Below are 20,381 nucleotides of genomic sequence, written 5' to 3'. Positions count from 1 at the left end.
ATAGACAGTTGTTAATTAAAACTTACAAGGAAGGTTAAATAGTCAGTGTCTGAAGGGATCAGAGTCAGATTTTTTAATCTTCAAAGAATCAACGGAGTATGATATTGGAACTCTTAAAAATAAGGCGATGGATTTGAATATTTTGGAATTCTAAGAGTTGACAAGTTTCTGGGTCTGACTGTTACTCCTGATCTTAAATGGAACACATATCAAATCCGTTGTCAAGGTCACTGGAAAAATCGTAATAGCATTATACCGCTCCAGTAGATATCTCACTGCTGATGCAATTCTCTACCTGTATAAGAGCCAAGTACGTCCAAGGATGGAGTACCGTTATCACATCTGGGTAGGAGCTGCTAGAAATAAACTCTGTAGCCTAGTGGGGGATGCCCTTTTCTCTTCCCTGCAACCTTTAACCCCCACAGAAGATGTATTGTGAGCCTGTCTCTGCTTTATCTTTATTTTCATAGCAAGCAATAATTTCCCCCACTCTTTATCTGTACCTAAACCTAAACACAGATTCCAGGAACAAAGCTTCTTTCCTAAAACTGCATGCCTGTGGAACTGTTCCATTTCCCTGCTTTCGAGCCGACTACAATATGGTTGTCTTCCAGTCGAATATAAACAAGTTCTTGATGAGCCGATTACGATATTGTCCTATTGACTTACCTTACACTTACTAACACTTATCCTTGAATGGCCTCTGGGCCTTGATAATTGGTGATTCCTTTGTTAAAAAGAGAAAAAAATGTTGACAAAACTTTAATACTAGGAGTCAGAAGTGGAATCATAGTCAGACTTTATACCTTTCAACTCTGAAACCTTATTAAAAGGGGCATAGTTGTCACGTCAAGATAGGGATGCTTACACTATGCTGATGATAGCAAAATTCAACTCATAGTTAAGGAAAATAAATCCATAGATAAGTTAATTAAACTCTAATTTCTACAGAGAAACATTGCTCTCAATTGAGCTGACTACCTATAACATGTCAATAAGACTATAACTATTTTCTGTCAATAAGTTAACGGGTCATATTGTGTGTACAAAGAATTGTTTACGGAATCATAACATGACAAAAAAAAAAAAAATCAGATTGCTATCTGCTTGGAATAAGCAATATCAAAACTGGTGGTATATGAAGATTGCAAAAATTAAAATCAAATGATTTACCAAAATAGAAACTTTCTATTAACAAAAAAGAAAGAGCTATCACAAACCAAGTCCGGAGCTACCACAAACCGAGTCAGGAGCTGGAAACTTTTGCAGAAGTCTGTTGTCTAAAACTTATTACAAAATGGAGTGTAAAATTTGTTCAGCTGACTGATCACATCAGAAATGGGAATATTTTCAAATGCGAGATTTTTACAAAAAAGTCTAGATTTTTTAAAAACTGAGTATGAAGTAAGAAATCCCCCCCTCCAGTCTGCTCCTCACCTGAAAAGGATATAGTCAGAATAAAATTTTTTTTCAAGAATACAAAATTACAATTGGGCTTTTAAAACCGATCACAGATTCCTTTTTCAGACGACAATTACTCTTGCCCAGTTTGAAGAAATGTGAAATACCAAACTAGCTTCTCAAAAACTAAAACATGTTTCATCATCCTTTAAAATTATGTACTTGGTTCGTATCAAAACCTTAAAAACATTTCAATATTTTTAATTTTCTCTTCCACTGATTCAGTATTCAAATTTCTTTGATGTAAAACACAAAAACGATAACCTTTTACAAAACCATAAGCTAAACAGTTACCTTGAATAAAGCCAGTTTTAATCAGTAAATCTCACAAAGAAAAGTGACATTTGACGAAACACTGCAGACAAATCTTTTCAGATCGTCGTGACAACACCCTAATATACATACAAATATATCCTAGTTTCAAAAGAAATCTCTATGAAGTATAGTCAAGTCCTACTTGAATGACAAAAGTAGAGGATCCATTAACTTCAATAAAAACCTCCTACATTAACTGCAGAGAAAATTTTCCGAGTGGTCCAAACATAAAAACAATTGTGGCTCAACTTTGATGAATCGTTATAACAATAAAACCATGAGACAATCTCATGTCTGCATGCATGTATTTCTTGCATCAACGAAACTTTAATAACACAGTTGATAGTGTTTTTTGTTTTACGGCATATCAACCCTTTTCATGTTATTTAATGACAAATCCGTAATTTATTTTTGGAGGTGGGGGGGGGTATGTTTCAAGTTGTTGATATCTTCAAATATTTAATCTTGGTGTTTGGTTTGGTTGTTTTGTTTTACAACATATCGACAACTCGTTTGAGGTTGTTTAATGCTGAATCCAATAATTTTGAAAAAAGGTTTTATGCTCAAATTTTTTATATCTTCAAATTCATAAGGGTTTAGTTTGGTTGTTTTGTAGAGAAAAATTGTTTTTGTTTTGGCTTTACAAAATATGATTGAATTTTGCAAATGGAAAGGGGAAAAAAACAATGTTTGGTGCATTTAAGTCAGTAAACCGATATCTTCAGACAGCCTGATCTGGTAGCACCATTTAACACACTAAATTAAAAAAAAAAAAAAAAAAATGAATAAGTATTTAATGAAATCAAAAATGCAATAGCATCAAAGACAATTTTTTTTCTGCATGAATGATACTAGGTTGAAATGCAAAATATATCGAATACAATTCACAATCCATATTTGTTAGCTTTAAAATGTTAAACTATGCCGATTTAAAGTATCTCAGAAAACCATCTCTTCTGATAAGTCGTAAATGCCAAGTTAACATGCACTTTTATCGAACAGGTCATATTTCTTGTCTTTTTAACCTTACAAAGTAGCATTTACTTTAATACTTGATTGACATGAACCACGTAAACATTTCACGGTTACTTACCTATCATCTTTTTCTTATGACTAAAAATAATTGTCAACTGAAAATCCTTGAACTATATAAAACGAATGTCACTTTTAAGTCGACATCTATAACAGGGAGATGATGAATGACTAAGTGATTAATGACACGGACTGACAACCTGGGTGTACCAAGTTCAAATCCAATTCGTTCTACAGGAACACTTTCACTTAGCGATGTTGGCAATCTTCATGTGGTACTTCCCATAAGTACCCATTTTCTTTCTAGAAGGATTCTAACTAGAAAGATATCAGGGAAACGAATGCAAACAATCATCTGATTCATGCGAAATAAATGATGATGCTCAAACAATATCTATGATTTGAAAACAATTCATTTTAAAATGGATAAAATCGACATCAGGTAGTCTACATTTTTTAATCTTTGACAATAGAGCACCTTTTTTTTAATGGGTGTGAAAGGTGATAACGTACATACAGATGAAGGAACAATAGTATTATTATACAGATAGTTATGCAATTTTTATTGAGATAAGTCGCCTAAAGGAAGAACTAATTCGTGATATCTCTTGTACTTCTTTGCTTGAGTGGTGCAATCATGTAAGTGGAGAGCTGAGAGCCTGGATGACCTCTGACAGCAGAATTGTCGTTATTTCCATGGCAAGTGCTCGTCTAAACTCCAATCTCTGGTCCCCCCTCGCCAATCTTTCACGAAAAACACCTGTCTAGCTGAATCCACTGTGAAAAATTTCCCCCTCTATATCTGTGCCTAAATCAAAACGTGGATTCCATGAACAAAGCTTCTTTCTTAGAACTGCACGCCTGTGGAACTGTTCCGTCTGCCTGCTTCCCACCTGACTACAACTTGGATGTTTTCAAGTCCAACGTTAACAAATTCCTAATGAACCGCCCCTTAAGTAAACACTTCATCAAATCTCCACACTAACGTAATGTACTTGCAATAACCCTTATCCCTGAGTGTCTTCCGGGCCTTGATAAGTGGTGATCACTGTAAAAAAATTTTTTTTTTTTTTTTTTAAATTGCAACTGGTTCTGTGCAACTTTGGTCAGGACCACCATGCATGGGCTACCATGATTAAGGATGTGGTGCAGACTAAGGAAGAAGCCGCCTCAACCCAGCCAAGGTTAATGCCATTGCAACAGCAAGAAAAATGTACCATTTCAAAATAGGTATCTTTATTTTTAATATTTACAACTGTTATTCATTTAGATTGAATTTATTATGCTAGCTGTATATATTTGGATTTGCCCGGTCAAAACTATGACACTAGGAAGTTTGAAAATATTATAGGAAGGATCTTTGTTTGCACCAGCATCCATAAAGCGCACAGACATTTTACTTTGTTTTATTTTTTTTATTTATTTCATTACTTATTTATAAAAACCTGTAACAAGATTAAATTTTTAATGTCAGATGTTATGAATAATTTAATGTTGATACTTCTTAATCCTAGTGCTCAAATGGGCAATTTGCTATAATTTTATTTTATATTTTAAAAAGTATAATAAAATGTAATTGTTGCTATGTGCATTGTATATTTTTTGTGGGATAGAGGGAATCCATAAGAATTTAATATTTTCATGGATTTTTAGAATTGTAGAGAATGTGGATGAATTTGATTTGTGTAATTACTGTAGTCTATATAATAATAATAATTCATTATCATATAATGATAGTAAATTTAATAATGATGTGAATAATAATTATACAATGATAATATATATAATAATGAGAATTATTATTATAACCAGAAGACTTGCATAAATATATTTTCGCATTTTTTTTTTTTTTTTTAACACTCGGACAATGCAAGGTCTGTCTAATAGTGGGTTATATTTTTTTTATGTCCCTATTCACTGGTCTCCCTCCCTCAAAAAAAAAAAAAAAAAAAAAAAAAAAAACCGGCCCGGGAGGGGGGGGGGGGGGGTAGATCTAAGAGCAGCTTTTAATATGGGGAAAATCCAGCCCTCCCCCAAAAAAGAAGTACTGAATTGGAATAAAAATTAAAATTGCCTCAGTCTAGAAGGATTTCCCACATCACTGAGTGAGGACAAAAGATGAAGTATAGTGTCAGGATAGATATTACACTTCGCTTCTCAACACAAAACATTGGGGGGGGGGGTGCGCGCGCGCGTGTGTTTTATGGCAAATCAATTATTTTGAGACAAAGGCTGGGTTTATCTATTTGTTCTGATTTATTCACCCTTTGAGAAGTCATTACCTGAAAGTACTTCGTTCAAACTCCTCAGTTCAAGTTCATGGGAACAGGAGTTGGAACAGATACATGGAGGGCATTGCTAAAGCTGCTGCAAAGAAGGTGGGCTCTCTCTACCGTGCTAGAAAGTTATTTACACCAGAGAGTATCCTGTACCTCTACAAGGCCACCATTTGCCCATGTATGGAGTATTGTTTCCACATTTGGTTTGATGTATCTGCTACTACTTCTCTCACTCTCAGACAGAGTTCAAAAGAGAGTCATCAACCTAATAGGTCCTGCATTATCAGCTGGGCTTCTACCCACTATCCCATCAACGAAATGTTGCATCCCTCTGCCTGTCTTACAAGTATTTTAATGGTAGGTACTCCAACAAACTACAAGGCCTTGTACCCTTCAATGTAAATATCCCGACAAACCCAACAAGCAGCAAAATCCCACCCTTACACAGTAAAATCTCTAGATGTAAAAAAGCCTTCTACTCTAATAGTTTCTTCCCGAGGACTACTAGACCTTGGAATTCCCTTCCAAGTTTCTGTACCCCTGACTGTACTGACATGCAGAAGTTTAAGTGTAAACAGACATCTTACTGCTCAACTCCCCTACAAATTATGTCTCAGATAGTAATCCCTACATCAAAGTGGCCTTGTTTGAAGTGAAAATGCAATAAAAAAAAAAAAAGTTTGACATAAGATCTATTTTTAATGCAGAGGTAATCCGGCTCTGCTAAAATTGAGCACTCTAGATTGTGAGAAAAATAAAAAAATACGTTTGACAGAATAGATACTTCAGTTTTTATCTTAGCAAAAATTTTATCTGAGCAAAAATTAAACATCCATCTGCATTCCTCAACTCCGTATGCACATGTAATAAATTAAGAGATTCAACAGGACAGTTTGTGTTTTATTAGTCACCAATCGAGCATACAGAAATGGACACATTTTCACTTCTTAAATTGGAGAGCAAAACAATTATTCTTCTTAGTCATGTCTCGTAGTCAAAAATATAAATACATTAAATAAAGGCATAAAGGGACATCAGCTATTTGCAGAAGCTAGGAGAGAAAGTAGAGAACTTGCAATATTAGTTTTTGGGTTTGTTAATTACGTAATTCCTATTTTATCTTTGTTTCAACCTAGTTAGTTTTCTAATATCTCTTTATAGATAAATCTGTTTTTGTTTTTCTTTTAACTAAGAAATTCGCTTCAGACAAAGCATGAAGCTACTTAACTTGATGTAAAGAGCTAAAAAAAGAAAAAAATTATACTATAAAGTTAAAAATACTAACGATAAATGTTAGATGAACAGATTCTGACCCCCCCCCCCAAAAAAAAAAAACAGCAATACTTTCCCTTTTGTCATAAACATTGCTCATGGAATGAGGACTATAAGAAAAAATAGGGGAAGCGAGAGTTACGAAGCTGCTGAAGATAAACTGCGGTTCGATATTTTTTATTATTTAAAACATTTTTACTTTTTCTTATTACAGATAATTTTTTAATGTATCCAATTTTTTTGAAAAACTGTACTTAATCTCTTAAATCTAAACGTTATTTTTCAACGACATAAAATATAAGGATGCTAACTACATTAAAAATTTTGTGTCAGTAAATTGTGAAATGTTAAACGTGATATTTTTAAAAAGTGAACATACTTTTTATTTAATTAATCTGCATAAAACGAAAGATAATAAAATGAAAAAAAAAAAAAGTTTTAAATACCAACTCCATTGTGAAAGAATGTGAAATAAGCAGCAGCAGAATTATGCAACAACAACAGTCAACAATAAAAGGAGATAAAATAGTAAAATGAAATTAAAATATTTTAATTAAAAAAAAAGAAAAAATACAAAAAGTAAATAAAATACAAAAACTAAAAAGTTCTAGATAAAAAAAAGTTTCAATAAATTTTTTTTTTTTTTTTTTTTTAAATTAAAAGAAAAATCAATAGCTTTTGATATTTGCAGTCAAATTATTTAGCCGATCCCCTCTTTCTAACCACATCCTGCCAATTATTTTATTCTTGCTATTGATTGAAACGTTTGGAAAACGATCGATCACATCTACCATTAATTCTTTTTACACACACACACACACACACAAAAAAAAAAAAAAGGAAAAAAAAAGAAAGGAAAAACCATAATCCACCAAAGTAGAAGGCAACTAGGTGCATTTTTAACAGATGCGAGTGGATAATTTTGTTTGTTAGTGTATCAACACTTTGGAGCTTATTTAATACAGAAATAATTTATTGCTTACAATTAGTTGATAGCCTCAGAGGAAGATTAAATCCAGCCAATCTGATGAGATATGTGTAATACAGGTGACTTTGCTAGTATGGCCTGATTGAAAGATTGGCGAAGAGTTCTCAAGTTAGAAGATGTAGAAGAACTGAGGTAGGAGGATCAGTTTGTGAGCAAAGAAAACATAGGGAGGTATTTCGTTCTCTCCCTCTGCAAGAACTGCGACACAAAGGTCGGAAAGTGAGATTGATAAGTCAACGCCCCCAATGAGGGGCATTCTGACCTGCAAAAAGTGCTTGGGCTGTCCCGTCAGCATTTCCTGGTAAGAGCATCTAAGGCAATTAGCAATAAGCTAACTCCTTCTCCAAAGGAGAAGGCAAAGCCTGGGAGGGTGGACCTCCTAGAACTGCACAGAGCCAGCACTGCAATTAACAAGAACCAGATCATTACAGGGATTGTCTATTTATCCCTCTTCCAAGTCCATTTTTATAATGGACTTGAAAGAGGGATAAACAAATACCTAAACAGTAATTCTAAAAGCCACTCAACATATGCTAGCTTTTAAGACAGTCATACAACCGAATATGGTGATTAAGGAACACAAGTTACAATTTTACAAATAGCCAAAGAAGGGAGTCTTAATAAATTGCCAACAATAAATATAACAGGATTTTAACTTGTCATAATCATTTTCATAGTCTGCAATTTCATCCATTAGGCTAATCACACACATTCTCAGTATGAATAATAGACACTAGCTGATGTCAGTATTAATAAAACACTAAAACATTATACAATGCAATTTAGTATAGATTTATTACAGGGAATCAATCGATAATCATTTCACATAATTATGCAGAGACGATTATTAGACAGCCTATGGATTATCATTTTTTTTATAATTATACATGAATGATCATTATAGAGAACCTATACATGATTATTCTACATAAATATGCTTTGCTAAACAAAATAAACCCAAAGAACAATCTATATAAAAACAGTAGATGTGTGTTTAACCGATAAACTATTAATCCACTGGTCACATAACATTGAAAATAACAGTAAATAGTAATCATATACTAAGGATGCTTTTCGTGAGTAAAATCTTCATTTGGAGGGATGAATATGTCAACAAGTTGAAATGCAAAATGTTCATTTCAATTTGCGCACATGTAACTGTAGTCATCATAGAAGTTGTTTAATTAAAAATCTTTATCTGTCAGCTTAGCTCAAATGGTAAGGAACATGGCTGGAGTGCTAAATGTTTTGGTTTGGATTCTAGCTAATGGCACGCGTATCATATTTAACTTTTGAAATCAGTATTATATATTAGGTCCAGTATAATATTCAATAGAGAACTGGATCTGTAATAATAAATACAAAATCTGTATCAATTAAAATCTATTTAAGCATATAGGCAACCGCCTATTAGTAATATAATTAAATTGACTCGAGTTTTTTGAAGTTAACAGTTTATCCTTATAAATATTATTCTTTGTGTAGTAAAACAAAAATCGGTAAAAAGTGGAAGAGAAGAGTGGAAGAGAGAGAAAAGAGAAAGGGTGGAAGAGAGAGAAAAGAGAAAGGGTGGAAGAGAGAGAAAAGAGAAAGGGTGGGAGAGAGAAAAGAGAAAGGGTGGAAGAGAGAGAAAAGAGAAAGGGTGGAAGAGAGAGAAAAGAGAAAGGGTGGAAGAGAGAGAAAAGAGAAAGGGTGGAAGAGAGAGAAAAGAGAAAGGGTGGAAGAGAGAGAAAAGAGAAAGGGTGGAAGAGAGAGAAAAGAGAAAGGGTGGAAGAGAGAGAAAAGAGAAAGGGTGGAAGAGAGAGAAAAGAGAAAGGGTGGAAGAGAGAGAGAAGAGAAGGGGTGGAAGAGAGAGAGAAGAGAAGGGGCGGAAGAGAGAGAGAAGAGAACGAGCGGAAGAGAGAGAGAAGAGAAGGAGCGGAAGAGAGAGAGAAGAGAAGGAGCGGAAGAGAGAGAGAAGAGAAGGAGCGGAAGAGAGAGAGAAGAGAAGGAGCGGAAGAGAGAGAGAAGAGAACGAGTGGAAGAGAGAGAGAAGAGAACGAGTGGAAGAGAGAGAGAAGAGAACGAGTGGAAGAGAGAGAGAAGAGAACGAGTGGAAGAGAGAGAGAAGAGAACGAGTGGAAGAGAGAGAGAAGAGAACGAGTGGAAGAGAGAGAGAAGAGAACGAGTGGAAGAGAGAGAGAAGAGAACGAGTGGAAGAGAGAGAGAAGAGAACGAGTGGAAGAGAGAGAGAAGAGAAGGAGTGGAAGAGAGAGAGAAGAGAAGGAGTGGAAGAGAGAGAGAAGAGAAGGAGTGGAAGAGAGAGAGAGAGAAGAGAAGGAGTGGAAGAGAGAGAGAAGAGAAGGAGTGGAAGAGAGAGAAGAGAAGGAGTGGAAGAGAGAGAGAAGAGAAGGAGTGGAAGAGAGAGAGAAGAGAAGGAGTGGAAGAGAGAGAGAAGAGAAGGAGTGGAAGAGAGAGATAAGAGAAGGAGTGGAAGAGAGAGAGATAAGAGAAGGAGTGGAAGAGAGAGAGAGAAGAGAAGGAGTGGAAGAGAGAGAGAGAAGAGAAAGCGTGAAGAGAGAAAGAAGAGAAAAGAGAAAAATCTGACTCAAAACAAAAATTTGACACAAAGCTTAGCAACGAAACCACAAAAATCTTTTTTCAAACTGAATCATTTTGATATCTTAATATCTTATGAATAAAACAAAACTTGTGTATGCAAGTTGTACAACTAAACAAAATGAGGTTTGGTCAAATCTTTTTTATTTGATTTTTTTTTTAATATGAACAGCAACAAAAGAGAATGTAAATGGTTGCAGCAAAAAAAAAAAAAAGTTCTCTGGAGAATTATCTAGCTAAACATTTTTATTTCTTTTTATATATTATAGATAATGGTTGTTAAATAGTTAAGTGAGCTTACCTATTTGAAATAAAGTGGAGATTATCTCCCTTGATTCCATAATTAATTTAGAGTTATATCCCTTTGTTTCCTTCTTGGCCTTCGGGTCAAGATCAAAGTGTAGTATTTGTTCTTCAGATGCTGCACTTCAATTTTTTGTTCTGTCAGTGGAGGAGAAATCCTTCACGACTGAGACAATTTTTAGTTTTGTTCCTTTTCTCCACATTAAAAAACGACCCTGGTGTCCAACTCTGTCCCGTGGGGAGACATTGTGAATAGTAACTTATTTTCAGCCATATTCTATTTTTCTCCAATATGACTACATTTTTGTTCGCATAATTCAAATTGCCATAACTTGTTTGATTTTTTTTTTTTTTAAATAATACTAAAAACACAATTTTTAAGTAAAAATGAAACTAATTTCATTGTAAATGGGTCCTGGATATGAGTTTAAACTATATCCGATAGTGAGGCCCTAGCTTGCAGGCTCTGGGGAGTGTGGAGCCACCCTTTAATTGCCATTGCTCCCAGGTTCACTCTGACCCGGGGTGGTAGTACCTGTTAGGGTCCCAACTATGGGTTAAATAGAAACGACTTGCAAAAAACAAATATATTCTATTAAAAAATTGTTCTTCAAAATCACCAGATTCAGCATTAAATAACACGAAAAGGGTTGATATGCCATCAAATAACCATTCATTGTAAATAATAAAAGTAGCCCAAAAGTTTTGGTATAGTAACTATTCTAAAAAGAAGAAACTCAAAAATAATATTGCTATGGGGCTAAATAGTACAACGTCTACCACAACAGAGAAGTACTTTCTTCCCTTCCACGAGGCAGAATTTCCAAGAACAGAGTTTCTTTCTAAGAACTTCCCGTCTGTGGAACACATTACCACTGAAGTGCATCCCTGCAGGCTACGGCATGGTCTTCAAATTTCATGTCGACAAATAATTGCCATAAAGTATCTACATAATAATCAACTTTATCCACTATTGCTCCTATTTACTTGTCTTCCCATGAAGGAAAAATTAACATTTTTAATGTGGGAAAAATCCAGCCCCCAAAAAGGGTCACTCAAATTAGAATAAAAATTCAAATTGCCTCAGTCTAGAAGGACATTTTTACTGACCGAGAATAGAATAGACTAAGTGTAGCATCCACACAGATACTACACTTTTTAGCCAAATTCTTGTTATTGCTTTAACATTGTTGACCTTGATAGAGTTGAACCGGCCTTTTCTCTAGCCTGCACCACATCCCAAACCATAGAGGGCTATAAAATGTGGATCTAAGCAAGGTTTGGTGGTTTGGTTTTACGGCATATCAATTCATTGTTTTTAGTTTGGTTGTTTTGTAGAGAAACAAAATGTTGGCTTGGGCTTTGCAGAACATGATTGAATTTCGGCAAGAGAAAGGAAAAAACAACATCAATGTTTAATGCAGTTGAGCCAGGAAGCTGATATCTTCAGACAGCCTGATCAGTAACACCAGAAGTTCTGATTGTACAAGATAGTTAACGAATCATGATTACACCATCAAAGGCCGGTCAATAGTGGACCTGGGAGTTCAGCCAAATCTTCCTTGATTTTGTTTATTCCATTCATCATTTTCAATCCTCATCATATTCTTCATCATTCAACCGTCAATCTACCCATCTCATTCACCTGTATCCTCATGTAGCTTGTGGCCAGAAAAATACTGAATTCTTTGAAAGAACAAAAACTTTACAATCAGTCATATTTTCTTTTTTACTAAACGAGTTTGAGTAGGGGAATAAACACATGATCCAACTGAGAATGCTGCTGATAAACTTTCTTCTAAGTTAGTGTTTCCCAACTGTTTTATCTCCGTAAAACTTTTCCAATAATAAATAGTGGTGTCCTGAGGAACCCTTACCATAAAAAAATATTTCACACTCTTATTTCATTTTCCTTCATAATGCAAGCAATTTTTTTTTTTCATTATTACTTGTATTGATCGGACTATTGTTCTCATCTTGAGTGTTATTTGTGGAACGTCTTGGTCAGATTGTCCTTTGACTTTCATCAGGCATGTTGGTTGTTATTTAGAAAAGAAACAACCAACATGCCTGAGGATGGTCGAAGGACAATCTGATCGAAACATTGCACAAATAACACCCAAGATGAAAACAATAGTCCGATCAATACAAGTAATATAAATAATCAGCCATCATCTAAAAAATTCAGAACTTCAATTTTTTTTTTTTTTTTTTTATAACTTCTTTAAGAAACTGACAAGCTGCTGAAATTAGCCTGCCCTACTTGGTTTCATATACACGTACAGTTTTATATCCTCTGACCACTAATTCAACATTTTAACTTTAGCAAAAGTATTTAGCAAATACAATCGTTGTGACTATTATACATTTTTAAAATGTAATAGTTTGAAAATATTGTAATAACCTCCAAAATTTTTTCTATTATTTCCGTACATGTATATGAAAACTAGGACTGGGGGGGGGGGGGGGCCTGAAATCTGCATTTGCTCATATGTGCAAAAGATATAATAATCTCCGCCTATTTATCAAAGGAACCCTTGGCAATCTGTTAAGGAACCCTGGTTGGGAAACCTTGTTCTAAGTGATACCGTTATTTTTATTTTTATCATTCAAGTATTGTTTATGTTTTCGGAACTTTGCTGACTTTCAATAACCCAGTTTTAGAGTTCTTTACTATTAGAAGTAAATAAATCTTGTGATAATTTTTTTTTTTTTTTTTGTATTTCAGCTGTTGTCGTTGTTGTATAGGTCTCTCAGCTGTCCACCGACACTGATTCTTCTCGCCTCTCCAACCTCCTTCAGTTTGTGCAATGATAAATGATTGGCTTGCTTACAAGAAGCCACAGTTCAACAGCCTAAATCCCCATTAAAAAGAAGAAAATCTAAATAAATAAAAAGAACTATAAAACAGAGGGTAGGGTTGTTTTTTATATTCTTGGTAAGAGTTTTAAATGTCTTCTTTGGGCCATTTTTAATGTTGACTATATTTTAACAATTGTCCTTGATGCATAAAGGCATTGTTCTGAAAGATATTGTTCTACTTGTATATTTTTTACCAATTCCTTTATGGTAAACACTTTAGTCCCCAGCCAACATCTCAGTCTTTTTCTAATGTCTTAAATTTTTCAAAACCTCTAATTTATACTTCTTTACTATATTTTACTAAGTCTTGTCTGTCTGTGCATTCCATTTTTTCTCAGATACTACTGAACTGATTTAGCTGAAATTTTTATATCGACCACATTTATGACGTGCCCAGCATTGCCCAGGTGTTTGGAGGTGTGTCGTGAGAAAAAAAAAAGGGGCAAGCAGGCTCGAACTTGTATCACGAAGGAGGAGAAGAATGTGAAGAAAAAAAAAACGTGACGTCTTTTCTGATGTGTCCATTGGCAAACTGGAAGTGGCAATGGTTTAAATTAAGGCTAGTCAATCAAAAACAGGCGATGACTTTAGAAAATATCGGCAAAAAAAAAGCGACCCCTCTCCGAAGAAAAGTGCCCAGTTGAGGCTGAAGGCATTAATGTTTTTAGCCAATTTTTTTTTATATTTGTCAGTTGAAGGGTCGAGCTTCAAAATGATACCGATCTTGTGAAAATCTATTGCCTCTGGCGAAAGTTTTAGGCAGACATACATATATACATTTAAATAGACAGCTGAGACATAGATAAGGCGCAGCAAACTAAGTATTATGACATCTGTTTGTTGCTCAGTTTGGGATTAATATGGATTAGTATTTAATACAAAAATGAGCAAAAATTCAAGCATATTGGTCCCCCGACAAAGGAGAGATTGCACCTTGTAATTCACTTCCGTTCGTCTGTTTACACTTTTCTCAATAACCATGCCTTGGATTCTTTTTAAAAAAATTTTTGTACAAACATTAATCATGGTAAAAGTAAATATTTGCCATTGGGATAACTCTGGTTGCCTTCTAGGAGGTATTCTAGAGGTAAAATTGCTCTAAAATCGTTCACTCATGGAGAGGGACTAGCATGTTTGGCTTGTTCAACCATCAATTTGGCACGAATCACTTCTTAAAAGAAAATGGGCTATAACTTTTGCCCGTTTTTTTATGGCCTAAAAAGTCTATTGTTTTTATATTATTATTATTATTATTATTATTATATATGTGTTTATATTATTATTATATATGTGTTTATATTATTATTATATATGTGTTTATATATTATTATATATGTGTTTATATATTATTATATATGTGTTTATATATTATTATATATGTGTTTATATTGTTTTTTATATTATGTTTTTATATTATATATGTTTTTTATATTATTATGTTTTTTATATGTTTTTTTATATTATATGTTTTTATATTATATATGTTTTTATATTATTATTATTATTATTATATATGTTTTTATTATTATTATATATGTTTTTATATTATTATGTTTTTATATTATTATTATTATGTTTTTATATTATTATTATTATATGTTTTTATATTATTATTATTATATGTTTTTATATTATTATTATTATGTTTTTATATTATTATTATTATGTTTTTATATTATTATTATTATGTTTTTATATTATGTTTTTATATTATTATATATGTTTTTATATTATTATATATGTTTTTATATTATTATATATGTTTTTATATTATTATATATGTTTTTATATTATTATTATTATTTGAATCGCTATCCTCATTTTTGTTTTATTCATGTTTTGACCAGTTTTACCTCTGACCTTCTTTGGGTGCATCTTTCTAAACATGAGAACCTGGACAGAATTTTGAACTGAACATTTTATTTAATCCATGGCACGACATTGTTCTTATTCTTTTAATTATGAATACATAATAGTATTAATTTAACACTAATTAAACATTTACCGATTAGACACAAGATCGGTTATTAATATGTGGAAAAGGAAGAGATCTAGCAAAAAAAAAAAAAAAAAAAAAAAAAACAAAGCACTGGTTTGAGACATAAATAAAAATTACCTCAGTCTAGGAGGATTTTTTTTCATTGACCAAAAAAATAAATGACCTGTAGTACCATAAGAGATACTAACTAAAAGATCAAAGTGCAGCTTCATAACAGATACTACACTTAGCTCCTCGCTAAAAAGACCAAAAAAATTTAATTGTTTCATTACAATTTAAAATAAAATCTGTTTCATTGATCTAGTTGATATGCATATCAAAATTTTGTTATCAAAATGCATTGAGATTTTACAAGTTTATAATTATTATTGGAGTACTCATGCTAGAAATTCGACTACAGATGATAGAAGGAAAAACAAATAAAATAAAATAAAAATGTTTGTTTTTATGGCGGTGTGATACTAAAGAGTCAGTGAAAATAAGCGAGAGGATAAAAGAAAATTGGTTTCCTCCGCCCAGAATTCCACGCTGTTAGAATAAACATCTGAAACGGAAATCCACAATATTTGGTCAATTGGTGATGATAACGCAAAGGAAAGACATAAAAAATGTGCCCATTTTTAAAGAATCATTGCATCGTGAAAATTTTGAGATTTACTTCTACGATCAAAACAAAGATGCACTTATGTAAGTCCAACAACAACGTTTATGGTCCTTCTTTGCATCCATAGATTTTTTATTTTTTTTGTTTAACCAACAATTGCAGCAATGAAGACCAAACAATATCTTCAAGACAACAATACCAAAAAAATATATACCATGGCACATGATAAACAGGATATCGATTACTGTAAAAACATTCGTCATTATTTGCTTGTTGGGTTCTTTCATAACAAAGATCATGATTGAAAAATATAAATTATGACAAATGTCTAAACAAAGTAGACAAATTAATTTGCAGGATTCTTTTTTTCTTTTTTTTGACAAAGGAGTCCTCGCTTATCAAGGCTCAAAATCCACTCGAGGATAAGGGTTAATGAGTGTCATAGGCGGACAGTTTTAGGAAATAAACTTTGTCCAAGGAATTTGCGTTTAGTTTTAAGCACAGATAGAGTAGGGAAAATTATTGACAGTGGTTGTAGCTAGATGAGTGTTTGTTGTGAATGTACTACAGGGAAAGAGTAACAATGATTGAAGCTCAGGCACTTGTCATGAAAATAATGAGAGCAGAGATAGCGTCAACAAATGATGTATTTTTTTCTGTAAAATACACCCATGCGAAAGATTTAACTTTAAAATTCTATTATATATAACTAAAAAAAACCTGAATAGTTTTGTTTTTGTTTTCTTTGCTGGTTCATTTATCTATTTGGTAGCAATTTTTTGTTTTAGGTTATTTAACATTTAAAAAAAAAAAAAAAAACGTAAATGAGTTGTGAAATTTTTTTTTTACCGATTCTGGGAAGGGGGAGGGTGGTTTCATACCTTTCTCAATGGTATGACTTGGGAGAGGGAGAGGGAGTTAGTTCTCTCCCACTGCAAGAACTTAGAACCCAGGGTTGGAAAGTGGGATTGGGAAGTCAGCGCCCCCAGGAAGGGGCACTCTGATCAGTAAAAAAAAAAATGGCTGGGCTGCCCCATCGGCATTCCCCGGTGATGGCGCCTCAGGCAATTAGCAATAAACTAACCTCTTCTCAAAAAGAGAAGACGGCAAGGTCTGGGTGGGTGGGCCTCCTAGAACTGCACGGAACTAAACTCCCACCGCAAAATCAACAAGGACTAGATCATTACAGGAATGCTCTAATTTGTTGATTTTGGGGCCCTCGAGGATAAAAAATCCCTTATTAATTACAAAATAAGTGAATGCAACTAATTCCATTAAATTAGCATTTGGTTTAGTCGATTTCCTATTTTGAAAGGGGGGAGAGATAAACACAGAGTCTGTTTTTTACTATGGGAAAAATCCAACTCCAAAGCAAAAAAAAATATTCCTCTGGATTGGAACAAAAATTAAAGTTTAAAAGCATTTCTCTTTTACTGACTGAGGACAGAAAAGATAAGGCTTAGCATCGAAACAGATACCAAACTTTGCTCTTGGCCAAAAGGCCAAGGGAAAATTTGATTCCTAACTATAGATCAGTTACAAAAAAAAAACAAAAAAGGCCTACTTCTGCTAGAACAGTGGACTCCAAACCTATTTCAAAAAACTAAACATTATCATATAGAAGCTCCCACCCATCAGATATGATTCAAGAGTACAGCAGAAGCATGAAGAGGTAGGGGGTCCTCTCAGATTACAGCCTTCAAGTTATATCAACCAGATTCATTACGACACACTTTCCATAGTGTACTTAGAGTTCCATTCATTCTCAGGGTAAATTTATTCTTCTCTTTTTCAAATGTACGCAAAAGACAAAAAACAAAAATAACCTTTTGTTTTTGTGAGGACAGAATATTTTAATATATGCCTAAATCTTTATATTTACGGTATTGTATGATGCGTGTCAAAGATGACTGGCAGCCATGCAACTTGAGACCATGGACAAGGAAAACCATTTTGAGCATGAATTACTCAATTAGACTTTTTACCATGTTTAAAAATAGGTAAAACTTATAGCTCATTGACTTAGAATGAATGCTTTATGCAAAACTGAATAGGATTAAATTTGTGCTTATTTTTGCATTTAATACTAATCTCTATCGATCCTTAACTTTACATTGAATGGATATGATAAAACTTTGTTCTGATGTGGCGCAGCAAACTAAAGGTCCATGCAAATTTTCAGCCAGATTGGCCCAGTAGTTTCAGAGAAAATGTGGAATGGAAAAAGAGAAATATAATATAGATAACGAAATAGATTTTTATTAGTATATAGTAGTTAACTAAAATAGTAATTGGTTAACTAAAAACTATAACTATTATAAAAAAGGAAAACCACTTTACAACTATAAAAATTATTAATTTATTTCTGTAAATCAAATATAAATACAAAATCTCCATAAATGCACTTTTTTTAAAAATCAGTTTATTCATCTATAATATAAAAGGCAAAATGTGTTTGTGTATGCACTTTCTGTGTATGTCCGGCAAAGGCTTTTGGAGGGGGGGGGGGGGGCTTGGCATGCTTACTCATTCTTAAAACTTTTTATATACTGTCTAAATCATAATATATACGAGTTACGAATGGAGGTCGTGTCTATCTTTAATTTCCCAACTTTTACTATTTGCTATTTTCAAGATGTTTTCAATCGCCGCGTCTTTGTTTCGCTTTTCAATATATAAAAAAGCGAAATTGAATCCATACCAGCAGTTCCCTGTCACGAGTGCCAGGGACGTCCAGAAAAGCAATAAAGTTTGATCAATGCGGGAGGGGGGGGGCTCTTATATCAGACAATTGCTATTCATTGGGAGACTCCTTTTTATAGGGAGCTGGTTCCCCCTCCCCAACATCTTGGGAAAACAAACAGCCAAAGTTGGGTAAAGAAAATGAAGAAAACAGTCTTGCAGCGAAAGCTGATTGTGGGATATGTTTGACCTCATTTTCATTAAAATTGCACATTTAAGTTAAATTAAATCACATTTCTGTTAGTCTGCCGTGGTGGGTTACATGTCAAGATTTTTTTCCATCTTCGCCTCAAGGTTCCAGGTTCAATCCTACCTACCTACCATAAAAATTTTTTTCCTTTTACCACACGAGCGACGCAGGGCAGTTTTTTTTTTTTTTTTTTTTGCTTTCCCGATTTTTTAAAGAAATTTAACATGTTTTTTTGTTGTTTTTTTTTTTTGTGATCCCCCCCCCTCCACACACATTTCTAAACACCCGGGCAATGCCAGGCACCCCTGCTAGTTTATAATATAAATCTCACCTGTCTCTTTAAATGTATGTATGTCTGCCTAAAACTTTTCAGAGGCGACGGATTTTCATGAGATTGGTATCGTTTTGACGCTGGACCCTTTGGACAACAAATATCGAAAAATTGGCTAAAAAATTAAGTCGCTTTTTTCGCTGATATTTTCGAAAGTCATTCTCTCCTTTCGATTGACTAGCCTTAATTTAAACCTCCGTTTGGCAATGGATGCAACGGCAAAGACGTCACTTTTTTTTTTTTTTTTTCACACATTCTTTTCCTCGTTCGCAGTACAGGTTCGAGCCTGCCTGCCTACTACTTTTTTTAAAATTCTTTTTACTCAACACACACTTCCAAACACCCGGGGAACGCCGGGCACCCAGACTAGTCACAAATAAGAAACAGTTTTAGATGAAATTAGACCAACACCCAAGTCCAAAATTGCCTTACAAAAGGCAAGAAAGGGTTTTTATTTTTTCAATCCTCACTTGCAAAAAGAAAAAAAAGTCTGGGATGGGGAAAAAAATTCACTATTTAACCCATTTCCCGCCAGCATCCTATTAATAGGACGCTCAAAAATATCTACATTTACACCTAAAAGTTTCTCTTGATTCGGCCACTAATGAGTTAACATCTATTTAGTTTTATGTCGCTCGGCCAACACCGGTTAGCTCTGCTATGAGTGAATCAATAATAATTCAAGGTGTAATTGTGAAAGCCATGTTGAGATGAGAAAAGCACATAGGAAAACATTAAGTTGTCTCACAATTTTATTAATACAAATGATTAGCAGAATAGCATACATCATTATTCAAATACAATCTTTATAAAAATAACAGTAGATGTAGTGTGTGTGTGTGTGTGTGTGTGTGTGTGTGTGTGTGTGTGTGTGTGTGTGTTTTACCGATACACTACGGGTCACATAACACAGAAATTAACAGGAAATAGTAATCATGCACAAGCTTTGTTTGGATTGATGAATAACCCCTACAGAAATATGTCAGCTAGTTTTAATGCAAAATGCTCATTTCAACTTGCCCACATAATTTTATTAGTTTTACGCATACGCAAATTCAATCATAGTCATCATAAGCATAGCTAGAAATTGTTTGATTTTAAATCTTTCTTATCTATCTATCGGGTTAGCTCAAACGTTTGGGAATGCAGCTAATGGCATTCAAGTCATTTTTTTTTTTTTAAGAAAATTGTCTGTAATAATAAATACAAAATCTGCATACATTAAAATGTTTAAGTGTATTTTATGACAGGCAAGGTCGAACGCTCCTTGCTAGTATTTTATAAAAATCGTGTATATATATATAATATATATATATATATATATATATATAAACTGTAAGAAAAACATGAAACTCAAACGCACTAATTTTAATTGTCTAGAAAATTTATTCTGCATTTTGTGTGT

At 33.6% G+C, this 20,381-nt stretch overlaps 2 protein-coding genes across 5 annotated transcripts in view; both read right to left on the bottom strand.

Moving 5' to 3' along the window:
- LOC145292374 (uncharacterized) overlaps positions 1-14,985 on the bottom strand; it is a 29,921-nt gene extending 14,936 nt beyond the window's left edge. Inside the window, exons 1-2 of the mRNA XM_080138703.1 lie at positions 14,964-14,985; positions 1,624-9,958 (exon numbers count right to left, since the gene is read on the bottom strand). Coding sequence (XP_079994829.1) covers positions 8,724-9,958; positions 14,964-14,985 — 1,257 coding nt within the window. The 3' untranslated portion in view covers positions 1,624-8,723. The remainder of the gene's footprint in view (positions 1-1,623; positions 9,959-14,963) is intronic.
- Positions 1-20,381, bottom strand: part of LOC145292141 (uncharacterized) — a 506,863-nt gene that overhangs the window by 240,228 nt on the left and 246,254 nt on the right. The window lies entirely within an intron of this gene.

This window comes from Euprymna scolopes, chromosome 13 (genome assembly GCF_053919585.1).
Source record: "Euprymna scolopes isolate OS-2025 chromosome 13, ASM5391958v1, whole genome shotgun sequence".
NCBI lineage: Eukaryota > Metazoa > Mollusca > Cephalopoda > Sepiida > Sepiolidae > Euprymna > Euprymna scolopes.
Note: the sequence above shows the minus strand (reverse complement) of the source record. Positions and strands in the feature narration are given on the sequence as shown.